A 13,868-nucleotide genomic window follows, 5' to 3' on the forward strand; every position below is an offset into this window, starting at 1 on the left:
ATACGGCAGCACAAAGCATAACAGAAGCTTGGAAATGGAAAAGAAACCTGCAATTAGGTTTCTTCAGAAGCAAAAATGGCAGAACGGAACCCAGAATCACAGAGAGAGAGAGAGAGTGGAGTGAGTTGGTCTGAGCTAAAATAAAGAAAATGAGCTTTAGAAGGTAGGAAAGGATGTTGTTTAACAAACTAAACAGTCAAGAAACCATTTTTAAATTTGAGTCAGAGGATACGCCAAGGCTGGACTTTTCCGCCGGGCAAAACAATAAACTGCTGATGAATTAAACAATCAGCAGGTCACCCCCTGCTCTCTGTCGGTGATTCGGTGCCCAAACCCCATCCCCATCCGCCAAAAACAATTGTAGCCAACCAAAACAAACCCCACCCGGAGCCCAAACCCACAAAGACCATTCTTTAAAGCAATGGCATGGCCGTAAATAAAACGAAATTCGGATCCAAACACTGTTCATTTGAACAGTGCAATTTGAGACCCTTCTTTAGACTAAAGTAATGACGCTCATTCGCAATAGGGTGTGTACTTTCACTAGTTGTGGTGACAAATTATTGCTGATCACTTCTTCTTCTTCTTCTTCTGCCTCCTCCTCCTCTGTCTCTCTGTAGCTGAATGGGGTGGATCCTTTGTGTTTTTATGTTTCTTCCATCTGTTTGTACAAGCCTAGACACCTTGGTACCAGAAGAATCTCTCAGCGCAGACCAGACCTTGATTTCTTCCGGTGGAACATTTGCATTAGGCTTCTTCAGTCCTGAAAATTCTAAGAAATTCTTCCTTGGAATATGGTACAACACAATCCCAAAGAAACCGAAAGTAAGGGTTGCCAACAGAGGATCCCCACTTGATTCTCCGGGTGTTTTGATGCTTGGCGCTGATGGAAATCTTGTGGTGTTAGATGGGATGACTAGAAAACAAGTCTGGTCGTCTAATGCATCGATACCAGCTTCTGCAATGAATGCCACAACTGCTGTATTGATGGATAGTGGAAACCTTCGACTAATATTTGTACAAGACGTTTTGTGGCAGAGCTTCCATCATCCCTCTGACACATTGTTGCCCAGTATGAAGCTTAGCCTGAACAAAATAACAGGCCAACAATCGCGTCTTACTTCCTGGGCAGCACTTGATGATCCACAACCCGGAATGTTCAGCGCAGGCATTGATCCGAAAGTTCCCCTGCAGCTAATTATTTGGAAGGGAAATGCTACATATTGGAGAAGTGCTGTTCAGTTTGGCAAGGAGGTTAAAAGATACCTTAGAAATCAAAGTGGAGGGTTCCTTTCTTACAATTTCGATGCTAATGAGATTGATCTTACTTTTGGTGTGTCAAATAGCTCTCTAAAACCGAGGGTCGTTTTGAGCCCAACAGGTGAGTTAAATCTGCAGCTGTGGACTGAATTTGATACAATTAAGACATGGTTTAAAGCATGGGAAGAACCTATTAATAAATGTGATTTTTATGCTGCATGCGGTCCATATGGAGCCTGTGATAAGAACAGTGATCCCCTCTCGTCACAATGCAAGTGTTTGAAAGGTTTTAGGACCGAATTACATAAACAATCGGCTCAGGGGGACTGGCCCGGTGGTTGTGTTCCGGAAAAGCCATTGACATGTGATAAAGGGGAAGGGTTTGAAAAGTTTGAGAAAATGAAACTGCCGGATCATGCTATTATTTTAGGAAATATGAGTACAAGTGAGTGTGAATCTGAATGCCTACGGAACTGCTCTTGCACAGCTTATGCTTATTCAAATGTGATAGAAGGAGGGACTGTAAAATGCTTGACATGGCTTGATGACTTGATGGATCTCGTAGAGAATCATTGGCTTGGGCAAACCATGTATATTCGTGTTCACCGCTCTGATCAAGGTATGTTAGTTTTGTTTCTTTCGCTGCTTTCTGTGTCAATTTATATTCTTAGCAGACAAGAGACAATAAAATTTAGCCAGAAAATGAAGCCTTTTTTGTTGGTTGCAGGCGGTAAGGGTCATGTTGATAAGCTGTCCCTTGTAATCCCAATAGCCTCAACAACATCAGGATTGCTTACAATAATTTTTGGCTATTTATTGTGGACGAAAATATTGAGAAATGAAGGTAGTACTACCACACGCCACCATCTTTCTCTCTCTCTCTCTCTCTCTCTTTCTCTCTCTCTCCAATTTACACACAAACGAATGGTGCTATAACAATTAGACTCAAACAGGGAGCGTAGGAAGGAGCATAAGCGAGTCTATAAGAAATTTTAGCCTTAGAGGCAGAAAGAATGACCCCGAACTACCACTCTTCAGTTTAAGGAGTATAGCAGCTGCTACAAATAACTTCTCTGAAACTAATAAACTCGGAGAGGGAGGATTTGGTCCTGTTTATAAGGTGACCCTTCCACTGTGTGCACTACATGCTAGCACAGTAATAGTGCTTCATCATTTCTTTTGAATATTTCTTATCGAGGTCCCAAATTAAGTGTCATCGTCAAGGAGTTTAGCGGTTCCTTTATTCTGGAATTTTCCATCCTCTACAGGGGATTTTGATTGCAAATGAAGAAGTAGCCATAAAAAGGTTGTCAAAGAAGTCAGGGCAAGGGCATCAGGAGTTCATGAATGAGTTAAAGCTTATAGCCAAGCTCCAACATACCAATCTTGTTAGGCTATTGGGTTGCTGTATTGAAGAAGAGGAAATGATATTGATCTACGAATACATGCCCAATCGAAGTTTGGACAAATTTTTGTTTGGTATATGCTCTCCACTTCTACCATTAATTCTTTCATATTGTCGATTTCCAGAGCATCACATTTTATTGCCTTTTTGCAACATTAAAATCATTCTTCTTTACGGTTTGTGCAATTAGATTCATCTGAAAAGACAAAACTGGATTGGCGTACACGCTTTCGAATTTTAGAAGGTGTTGCTCAAGGAGTACTTTATATCCACAAGTATTCTAGATTGAAAATCATTCACAAGGACCTAAAAGCAAGCAACGTTCTGTTGGATGGAACAATGAAACCCAAAATTTCAAACTTTGGGATGGCAAAAATTTTCGGGATGGATCAAACTGAGGCAAATACAAACAGGGTTGTTGGGACATTGTAAGTTACAATGTTTCCTTCATATGTAAATCTTATGCAGTCTTTAATGTTGACTTCTCTACCATTCATGCAGTGGTTACATGTCGCCTGAGTATGCCCTCTATGGCCGTTTTTCAGAAAAATTAGATGTGTTTAGCTTTGGAGTGTTACTCTTAGAGATTGTGAGCGGAAAGCGGAATTCTGCTTTTCATGATTCTGAAGATCCGCTTACACTTGCTGGATGGGTAAGTACTAGAAATCCTAGTTTATATCCCTTCCTTTTTTAAGCCTTGCAAGAATGATGCGTTTATATACATGCATGTTATTTTCCTTAGGCATGGAAGTTATGGCAAGAAGGAAGAGGAATCGAGGTTATTGATGAATCGTTAAGGGAAACGTGCCAACGTGATGAAGCTTTGAGGTGTATCCATGTAGGGTTATTGTGTGTTCAAGAAGCTCCAGCTGATCGACCAACAATGTCTTCGGTAATTTGTATGATGCAAGGCAATGAAGCTACATCACTTCCACCCTTCAAAGAACCTGCTTTCGTAATACATAAGAGTGCCTGTGCTGTTGGTTCTTCTCGTCAAACACCTGCCAGTTTTTCGAACAATGAACTCACCGTTAGTTTGCCAGAAGGTCGATAGGGGTTCAGTCATGTTTCGTTTGTGAACGTAAAAATTAGATATATATGTGTGTGTGTGTGTGTGTGTGTGTGTGTGTGTAAACCTTAAGAAAAAACTCGACATTCAACTCTTCTTTTCCATGTCGGAAGATCCTTGATTTTGCTATAATGTATCTGTTTTATACAAAGACGGAAGATCTTTGGGATGGATCAAATCATCAAACTGATGCACACAGTAAGTGCTCTAATGTATCTGTTTTATACAAAGACGGAAGATCTTTGAAGATTCCGTGACGCTTGCTGGTCGGGTAAGTATTAGAAAGCATAGTTTATATATTCCACATTTTTAAGCCTTGCAAGTTGCAAGCTACAAATTTCAGAGGTTGATGGTTTATATACATGTAATATTTTAGCATGGGAACTCAAGTAGTTTGTTCTTCTTCTCAAACATAACAGTTACTCCAACAAAGCGCTGCTTTTGACAATCACTGAAGTCTCTCTTACCCATGTTCACCATCAAGCTAACAGAGTTGCCCACCGACTCGCTCGTTATGGTCCTTCGCTTTCCCATGACTGTAATTGGGTTGAATCCCCACCGGTATTCATTCTTGACTTACTGGTCGAGGAGACCCCCAGCCATAATTTGGTTCTCTTGTAACTTGCAACTTCTTGAAATACAATACTACTATCGTTTCTTTAAAATAAAAATAAAAATAAAAAATAAAAAATAAAAAGAACAGATAAATGGCTCGTTTGGTTGTGCTTTTAAAATGACTGAAAACGTTTTTAGAGAAATTATTTTGGGTTTCAAAAACATTTAAAGTGTTTTCTGCAATTATGTGCTTCTTTAAGAAAACACTTTAATTGTTTTTTTAGAAGTTATTTGTATCTTTATTAATGGTTGATCCTAAAAATATTTTCATCAAAAATGCTTTTAAGTCATTTCAAGGAAATGATTAGAGATATGGAATGAATTGGGGAAAAAGTGATTCAGTTGTAAAACGAGGAAGGGGCATAGGTAAATTTTTTGCGATGGTTTATGAAGCTCTTGATTAAGCCTTAATCTTAACAAAAATTATGTAAAGAAGGAGGTGGAATGGAGGTTATTGATGAATCGATTAGGGAAATATGCTGGCTTGATGAAGCTTTGACGTGTATCCATATAGGGTTTATGGGTGTTCAAGAAGCTCCAACTGTTCGATCAACAATGTCTTTGGTAATTCTTGTGCTGCAGAGCAATGAAGCTACACTCGCTTCCACCCTTCAGATAACCGGTTCTTTCCAGGGCTCCCCTCCCTTCTTCTTCTTCCGCTTCCCTTTCTTTTTCCCTTCTGATTTTTTCGGTCCCAATCTTTCTGGTTCACAATAGAAACTCAATATTGGTTTATTATATTTGAAATACGGATTTGAGATTTTTTTTTTCTTTTAACTTTCTAGTTTTTTGGAAAATTGGGAGGATTTGAGTCTCCGCCACCTGCTTCGATTTGCATTTTCTGGGTTCACAAAGAGCAGACCCATACCTGAAAAATACCAGATTGCTGAACCCATTCGAACCAGAACCCTTTTGAATCAAAACCCAGTCAATTTAACCTTTAGAATTTGAAAAACATAACCCAAATCGTTGAGCCCACTCTCCTAATCGCCCAAATAATCAAGGAAGAGGATACCCATACCTGAATTCGCAAAGGTTAGAAGCAACGACCTGCGATTCTTCTTGCTTCCTTGAAGTTGTGGCTGTGCGTGCGCCCCGTTCGCCAGGAAGAGCACGGAACAGAAAGAAAAAAGAAAAAGAAAATAATACTACGTCTAATCGGATAAATAATCTCTGTGATCATAAAGTATTCGGTAGCTCTGTGATAAAAAAAAAAAAGGGATTTAAACATATAAGTCGGTCAGAATTTATACCTAAAATTAAAATTTTTATCATTTCTTTGTTAGTATCATGCACATGAGTGTTACATGCACATAAGTGTTACATGTGAGAATAAGATGGTGATTTCATCCTCCGTTCAGTACCCAAAATACACACCCAATGACATGGCCCAATAATATTAAAACACCTGTCATTTAGATCTCCGAACACTTGTTATCTTGTTAACCAGACAGCTAACTTTATCTTCAACCCATATCCAAACACCCATCTTCTTCCTTACATCTTTCCCAGGCCCAGACCGCTTCCCGCCAATGTCATCCCCACACCTTCTCCCTCAACCTCTCCTCCGTCCATCCCAACCGCATCTCCTTTCCCGTCGATACCACTCCACTCCCTTCCCCGTCGATCCCATTCCCACCCCCTCCTTCGTCGTCCCCACCGTTATCCCTTCTTCAACTCTCCTCCGTTAATCCCATTCCCAACCCACAAACATGGAGAAAAAAAGACCCGCCCCACTGATCTGGGATCATACGTTATTGATTGTGAATGAAAAATCTACCAATAGTACAGAAATCTAAGGCCATTGGGGTTGGTAAGAGGAGGATGGTGAATATGGGCAACAAAGAGGAAGGTTCGAAACTTGGCTTCTGGGAGGAAGGCCATTAAAGTGGTCTGTGAAAATGGGAATGTGTTTCTCCATGGCTGAAGTCAGAGAGATGATAGTTGTTTGGTTGCAAGAATAGTCGGTATTTTAGAAAGATATACGTGTATGTCTGTTAGTGGGCCACGTCAGAGTCAGTATACTTGTGGTACTGAAGAGGCAGTACCCAAGTATTGTCCTTTTGTTTAATTATATTTTTAGCGATTTAAGTTGAATTACTTATCCACCGCTAAATGAAATTTTGACTTGTTTTATTTTGTTTATATTTCTCTCTCCCTATTTGTCGAAGGAAATTTAAATTTAGAACCTCAGGAGCAAGTAATATTGTAAGCTTTGTTGTTTTTATTGAAGTTACAAATGTTTGTAAGTTTCTGCGCATATTACCTAGTTATAGTATATTTTAATACAATTATATATTTACATTAATTAAAAAGGGAGAAAAAAAAATTGGTATTCACGATAATTGAAATTCACTTATAAGTGAATATAAATATCACCAGCTCAATGTATAAAGTGATAAGTTATACTAATCAACTTCTTCATTCAATTTTTTTTCTCATGCTCATATTCCACTTGATGACCGAGAGTTAGGGTTCATTAATTTGTTTGTGTGCATAAATATTTTTTTAAGAAGCTAAATCTCTTCGACCACCTACCCTAGCAACCTTATGCATGCACAAAACATTAATCCTCTAGATGATTCTTGTTTCATTTGAATGGAATTAATGTATCAATCTCCAGGAATCATGTTTTAGGGTTTACTTCACTGACATATATATCTGAGGTGCATGTCCAAATGAATCTATGTCTCCCACATCCCTCGGATGATAAAATAATATACAATCAATTTCGGAGTTTTCACCCCTAATATCATCGAGAATTTTTATAATAAAACCTAACACGTATAATAAGTAGTTAATTTGGAATAAATCAGTAATTTGGTGGTGGACCTGCATGGCTTATAAAATTTTGCGGCTAGATCTGACTTTTAGATTCTCATATTTTTGTGTTTGACCAGCGAATTAATTCATTGAACTGTCTCTTTACATTGAATTGTTTGACAATCTGCAGAAGCCATGGCTGTTTTACATTGCCAAGTTCAAGGTTGGTCCAACATGTCTTCCCCTCTTTGCAACGACATAATCAAGGTCGCCTCAGCTCATCCTGTCCTAATAATGACAGCCCACCATATACTATTCTTCCCCTCATCGTTTCACTGCATATTTCTTCCTTCACTCTTTCATCTTTTGCTCAGATTTCACGTGTATCTTGATCATTGTAATTTTCAGGTATAGCGAAACAAAGAAATTATACTTGCTAATATATATATATATATATATGTGTGTATGTATGTATGTATATTATGCATTTGATTCCTAGAGAAAAAGAAATTAGGTATACTGATATATTTATTTATTATGCTTTTCCAATTAAGGGTGGGCAGGGCAGAAAATTGTGCAACCCGACTAGACCAGTTCTCATCTCATGAAAACGCAAATGCTGTCTTAAAACTTTTTTTTATTGAATAAGATGCTTTATTAAACATTATACAATAGTACATAGAAAAATCCATCTAAAATTCAAACATGAATATTAAAAACTAAATCTGTATCTTAATTAAAACATACGCGGCCTGATTAATATAACAAGGTTTAACAAAATGTCGTACAAATGCATACCAGTGCAGCTAATTATAAAGTACAAAGTCTTCCAAGAAAGAAGACATCAAGCTAGAAGTACGCTAGTGATGCAGGTCTCCGTTAAAAAAAAAAAAAAAAAAAAATCAAATCAAATGGGACAAAACTTCGAGATAGCTACAGAAAAAAAAGCGTCACACATGCTTGAAGTTCAACATAAAATAATTGTTGCGTTAGCCTACACCACTTTCATCATCTTCGCAATAATGAGACCAAGTAACAACTTCGTCGAAGTTAACTTCAAAACTCAATCATGTATTAAAACCTATGACAAAAAAAGAATACAAAAACAAATACTGAAACTAAGATAGCGAAACAAAGAGCAAAAATAAAGCCCCTAAACATAATATTTACGAAAAACACTTAATTTTGAAAATTATATAAAATTATAATTAAGAGACAAATAGCATAAAATAGACAACCAAAATTGGTTTAAAATACAAATAGAATGAAAATCAAAACAAAATTAGCATACTTATTTAGGACGGTTAAAAAATCAAACTGCTAAACCATCAGCAACCCATGGTTAAAGCGCACATTACTTGTTGTTAGTTTTATAACTACGTCTTTATTAAGTAATAACCTTCTTACAATAAATCACAATAAGTGGCCAAGTAGTAAGAACAAGGACTACAACTTCCCAATAAACAAAAAAATGTGAAGGTCCTGGATTCGATGCTTCAAACTGGTGAGTCTGCTTGACTGTGGCCACGGGTAGAGTGAAATTCCCCATAGCCTCTCCGGACCTGAACAAGGTGAATAACTATGATTTGCCACTAGTTGTCTCATTGAAAAAAAAAAAAAAAAAAAACAACCTTTACAATAATAAAATTGATTTGGTCTGAATTTTATAATTACTATAAAGAGGCTTTTTACAGTATTTAATAGTCATGGCATATGGTATTTAATAGTCATAGCTCTTGCATCTAGATGAATTAAACACATAAAGATGCATTAAATTCTATGGAAATTGTTGAAACATCACACAAACTCTAATTTCATGAAATTACAAATAGAAATTGAGTAGTGCTAGAAAGATTAAATTTTGGAAATTAAAGGACATGGAAGTTGATAATCAGTTTATTACTTAAGCGTAGATAAACGTGCTCATTTATATTAGTGACTCATTATTTAATTTGCAAATTTAATCTCCCTAGCATTATCCATAGAAATTTATAGTATCAATTAAAAGATGTAAACTCAAATTAAGCATGAAACCTACTATAATTTGCACCAATGATTTCACGTGCTCCCACATCACATATATATAATATCGTCCACATATAAGGCATAAAAAGAAGTCACAGATGAGGAAGCATGCTCAAAATACGGAGGCCTAGCATAAAGAACTTAAAAGATATGCGGATCTTCACCAACTGCAAATTGATATCGAGTTAGATGGTCATAGATGTTCATATTCTAGCATGTTATCCAAGCGATCTTTTAAACCACTAGGGAAAGTGTGGCGTGGAATCACTTAGTGATACAAGTAAAAACGAATGTCCTATTTATTAGGATATTGAACTACATGCTACATATATATCATAACACGTTCATTAGTATTGAATTTTGAATGTCTATATTTTTGTATTATGTAAAACCAAGTGCAAGGAAAGCTCATATAAATGAGCGGAAGAAGGAAAAAGAAAACAGAAGCCGAAAGAAAGGTGAGGACAAGCAGAAAACATGGAAAAGTAAAGGTGAGGAAAACATGGAAAAGTAAAGGTCACCATACACCCATGCTTTCTGTCACTATACACCCATCACCATACACCCATGCTTTCTTCCAATACTCCCCCTCAAGCTGGATCAAAGGGATTAATTGATCCAAGCTTGAACAAAAGACGTTGAAAATCAGCAGAGGGTAATCCTTTTGTGAAAATATCCGCAAGTTGATCATGACTGCGCGTGTAGTGAGTGTCGATCACCTTGGACTGAACTTGATTTCTGACGTAGTGACAATCAACTTCAATATGTTTAGTTCGCTCATGGAATACAGGATTCGATGCAATGTGCATCGCGGCCTGATTATCACAGTGTAGGGACATGGGTTGTTGATGAGGAAAACCTAAAGTCAACAGAAGGCTTTTGAGCCAAATAAGTTCACAAGCAGTGGACGCCATAGCACGATACTCTGCCTCTGCACTAGAGCGTGCAACAACACTTTGTTTCTTGCTTTTCCAGGTAACTAGGTTGCCTCCCACAAACGTACAAAACCCAGTGGTAGACTTGCGATCGAGAGAATTGCCTGCCCAGTCAACATCAGTATAGCCTGAGATCTGAGTGTGACTATTGTTGCGCATAAGAATTCCTCTACCAATGGAACCCTTAAGATAACGTAGCACACGATGAACAATCTTCAAATGATCCATGCTTGGAGAGTGCATAAACTGGCTAACAATGCTGACAGCATATGATATATCAGGACGTGTGATAGTCAGATAAATGAGTTTGCCAACCATTCTTTGATAGTAACTTAAATTGGGAACTGGATCACAGTGAGTTTTTAGCTTCAAGTTGCTATCCAAGGGGGTACGAGCAGGCTTGCAATCTGTCATTTTTGCTTCGTGAAGAAGATCCATGACATACTTGTGTTGGTTGAGGAAGAAACCCTTGTGAGAGTGTGCCATCTCGATGCCCAGAAAGTATTCGAGAGTGCCAAGATCCTTGATAGCAAACTTGTTGTTGAGATACTGTTTAAGAGCATTAATCTCTGACATATTATCACCTGTCACAATTAGATCATCAACATAAATGAGCACAACTAGTTTACCCACTAAGCTGGAACGAACAAATAGGGAAGAATCCGCAATACTTCGACAAAAACCAACCCTTTCCAGAACATGACTGAGCTTGGCATACCATGCACGTGGACTTTGCTTGAGACCATAAATGGATTTATGGAGTTTGCACACCATTTCTGGATTGTTTGATTGAGGATGACCTGGGGGTAGCTTCATGTAAACCTCTTCTTCAAGTTCACCATGCAGGAAAGCATTTTTAACATCCATTTGAAAGAGAGGCCATGCATTGTTAATTGCAACCGACAACAATACTCTAACAGTGTTCATTTTTGCCACCGGAGCAAATGTCTCTTTATAATCGACGCCATAGGTTTGTGTAAAACCTCGAGCAACCAAGCGAGCCTTATTCCTTTCGATTGTGCCATCTGAATGAAACTTAGTTTTGTACACCCAACGACTCCCCACTGCCTTCTTTCCTTTTGGAAGTTTCACTATAGTCCATGTGTTATTTTCATGGAGGGCTTGAAGCTCCTCTGCCATGGCATTTCTCCACTCACTGTGAAGATTGGCTTCTTGAAAACTTTGAGGTTCTCGAGCTTCATTAATGGCACTTAGGAATGTAGCAAATGAAGATGAGACTTTGCTATAATCAATAACATCAGTCACGGGATACCTGGCAGTGTAGGTCACATAATCATGCAACTTGGATGGAAGTTTCCTCTCTCGTGCAGGATTGCGACGAACTGTAGGAGATTGAACTACAGGTATTTGAACAACATCATGGTTGGAAGGATCACTGGAGGGTGCAGTGTGAATCTCTGATGAGGAAGGGTTTTCATCTTCAAGATGTTCCACCGAGTGAAGGTTAACATCATCCGGCACATGATCACTAGGAGTGCATGTTGCATCTTCTCCGTTTGGATATGGAAAAGGAAATAAGTCCATCAAATGCTCCCCCTGTCTAGAGTAATCCAGTGATTGTGAGAAGTAAGGAACATGTTCTTCAAATTTAACATCCCTTGAAACAACCATTTTTCTAGTTGTTGAATTATAGCACTTGTAACCTTTTTGGGTAGATGAATAACCTAGAAAGACACATTTGGCAGCCCTTGGGTCTAGCTTGTCACGATTTTGAGTTTGAATGTGAACAAAGCATGTACACCCAAAGACTCTCAAATGGGAAAAGTTGATCTTTCTATTTTTCAAGACCTCATAAGGTGATTTAAAATTCAACACTTTACTAGGCAATCTATTGATGAGATATGCCGCAGTAAGGACTCCTTGAGACCAAAACTTCTTAGGCACATTCATGTGAAACATAAGAGCTCTAGTCTTCTCAAGTAGATCTCTATTCTTCCTCTCGGCCACCCCATTTTGTTGAGGTGTTCCAACACAGCTTGTTTGGTGTAATATACCATGCGTGCTCAAGTAGTGTGACATGTTATGAGACATATATTCTGTGCCGTTATCTGATCGTAAAATATGAATTTTTGAAGCAAATTGGGTGGCCACAAGTCTATGAAAATCTTGAAAAACTTCCATCACTTCACTTTTAAATTTCAAAAGATACAACCAAGTAATCCTTGTGAAATCATCCACAAAAGTTACAAAATATTTGTATCCATCAAAAGACTCTATAGTTGGTCCCCAAACATCGGAATGCACAATTTCAAAAGGGTTACTAGCCCTAGACAAAGAGGAAGTAAATGGTAATCTAGTAAACTTAGAAAAATGACAAACATCACAAGGACTTGTAACTTTGCACATATTTGGGAACAAGGTGGATAGAACTTTTTCAGAAGGATGTGCTAGACGTTGGTGCCAAAGTTGTTGTTCTTGAGCTAAGCTTGAAGTGACTTGAAAAACCTTGGGAACTTGAATATGCTTGGAAAGATAGTAGAGACCATTTAAGAAAAATCCTTCACCAATCGTCTTCTTGGTGACTACATCCTGAAAGATCACATTTTTGGGAGAGAAAATGGCAAGACAATTTAATGAGTTTGTGATCTTGCTAACAGATAAAAGTTGAAAAGGGAATGAGGGAACATAAAGAGCCTCAGACTCGACATCACTTGAGATCAAATGTATTTTTCCTTTTCCCACAACCATAGCATTTTTTCCATTGGCAACTGACACTTGGGATGGAATAGAAAATTTTTCAAATTTATGCAAGTTTGTAGACTTGTTAGTCATATGATCAGTGGCTCCAGAATCTATAATCCAATAATCATGCACATTACCAATGTTGAGAGCAGTTGAGAAGGAGTGTAAGATGCCTGGGATGTCCCTTTGTACCACGCCTTCATTTCCAGCCAAGAAGCCAGCAAACTGTCCTAGTAGTGCAGTTTGATTGTTGCACACTGATTTAGTGGTCCTTCACTATCTCCAAGACCTTGTTTCTTGTGAAGAAACATAGCAAACTCGTTGATCAGTGCAGCTGGATTAGTGGTGAACTTCAGTGCTCCATCAGAAGAAGTTGTGGCAACATGATTTGCCTTGTAAGAAGGGTTGTACGAGCCTTTCGAGACACCTTTGTTATCCCTAGGAAACTTTGGTTTTAACTCTGGATGAAGAATCCAGCATCGATCTCTTGAGTGCCCACCAGCATCACAATGGCTACATTTTAAGCCAGTTTTCTTTCCTTTGTAGCCTCTCTCCTCACCAAGTTTTTGGTTAGAGAAGTAAGCCCTAGCTTCTGGTATATTTGCCTTCATGTCCAAGGTCATGACTTTCCTTCGAACCTCTTCTCTTTGAATTGTGGCACACACACTTGAAAAAGAAGGCAGGTCGGGATTCATGAGGATATGACTTCGAAGATCTTCGAATTCAGGACTTAGGCTTGCTAGGAGTTGGAATATTTTGTCTTCCTCGGCTCTTTTAGTTAGCACAGCAGCGTCGATGGTGTGTGGTCGATACACATTCAGCTCGTTCCACATAGTGGTCAGCTTTCCAAGATGTTGCACAAATGGCTTCCCTTCCTGTTGCAAACCAGCAATGTCCTTCTTTAACTGAAACACTCTAGCCGCATTGTTCTGATTTCCATACATTTCCTTGAGATTTTTCCAAAGAGTCATGGAGGATTCAGCATAGCTAAAAATTTCTCCAATCTTACGATCCATGGAATTGAGTAGCCACGACATGACCAACTGGTCTTTGCATAGCCAAGCATCATACTCCGGTGAGGTAGTCTCAGGCA

General features: G+C 38.4%; 1 protein-coding gene across 1 annotated transcript; it reads left to right on the forward strand.

Moving 5' to 3' along the window:
• Nucleotides 1–576: 576 nt before the first annotated feature.
• On the forward strand, nt 577–4,033 carry LOC103941831 (receptor-like serine/threonine-protein kinase SD1-8). The gene is made up of 7 exons (XM_009352030.3): nt 577–1,879; nt 1,988–2,104; nt 2,214–2,380; nt 2,529–2,739; nt 2,856–3,093; nt 3,167–3,317; nt 3,408–4,033. Exons 1-7 carry the CDS (start codon nt 625–627, stop codon nt 3,717–3,719), a joined length of 2,451 nt encoding a protein of 816 aa, XP_009350305.3. The 5' UTR covers nt 577–624; the 3' UTR covers nt 3,720–4,033.
• The last annotated feature ends 9,835 nt before the right edge of the window (nt 4,034–13,868 follow it).

Source organism: the organism of the source record quoted next, unplaced genomic scaffold (genome assembly GCF_019419815.1).
Source record: "Pyrus x bretschneideri cultivar Hongxiangsu unplaced genomic scaffold, Pyrus_bretschneideri_v1 Contig13, whole genome shotgun sequence".
Classification (NCBI taxonomy): domain Eukaryota; kingdom Viridiplantae; phylum Streptophyta; class Magnoliopsida; order Rosales; family Rosaceae; genus Pyrus; species Pyrus x bretschneideri.

Coding starts and splice junctions, on each gene's coding strand:
- LOC103941831 (XM_009352030.3), top strand. CDS start 625: ATGGGGTGGATCCTTTGTGTTTTTATGTTTCTTCCATCTGTTTGTACA. Junction 1,880..1,987: donor TGTTCACCGCTCTGATCAAG/GTATGTTAGTTT, acceptor TGTTGGTTGCAG/GCGGTAAGGGTCATGTTGAT. Junction 2,740..2,855: donor TTTGGACAAATTTTTGTTTG/GTATATGCTCTC, acceptor TTGTGCAATTAG/ATTCATCTGAAAAGACAAAA.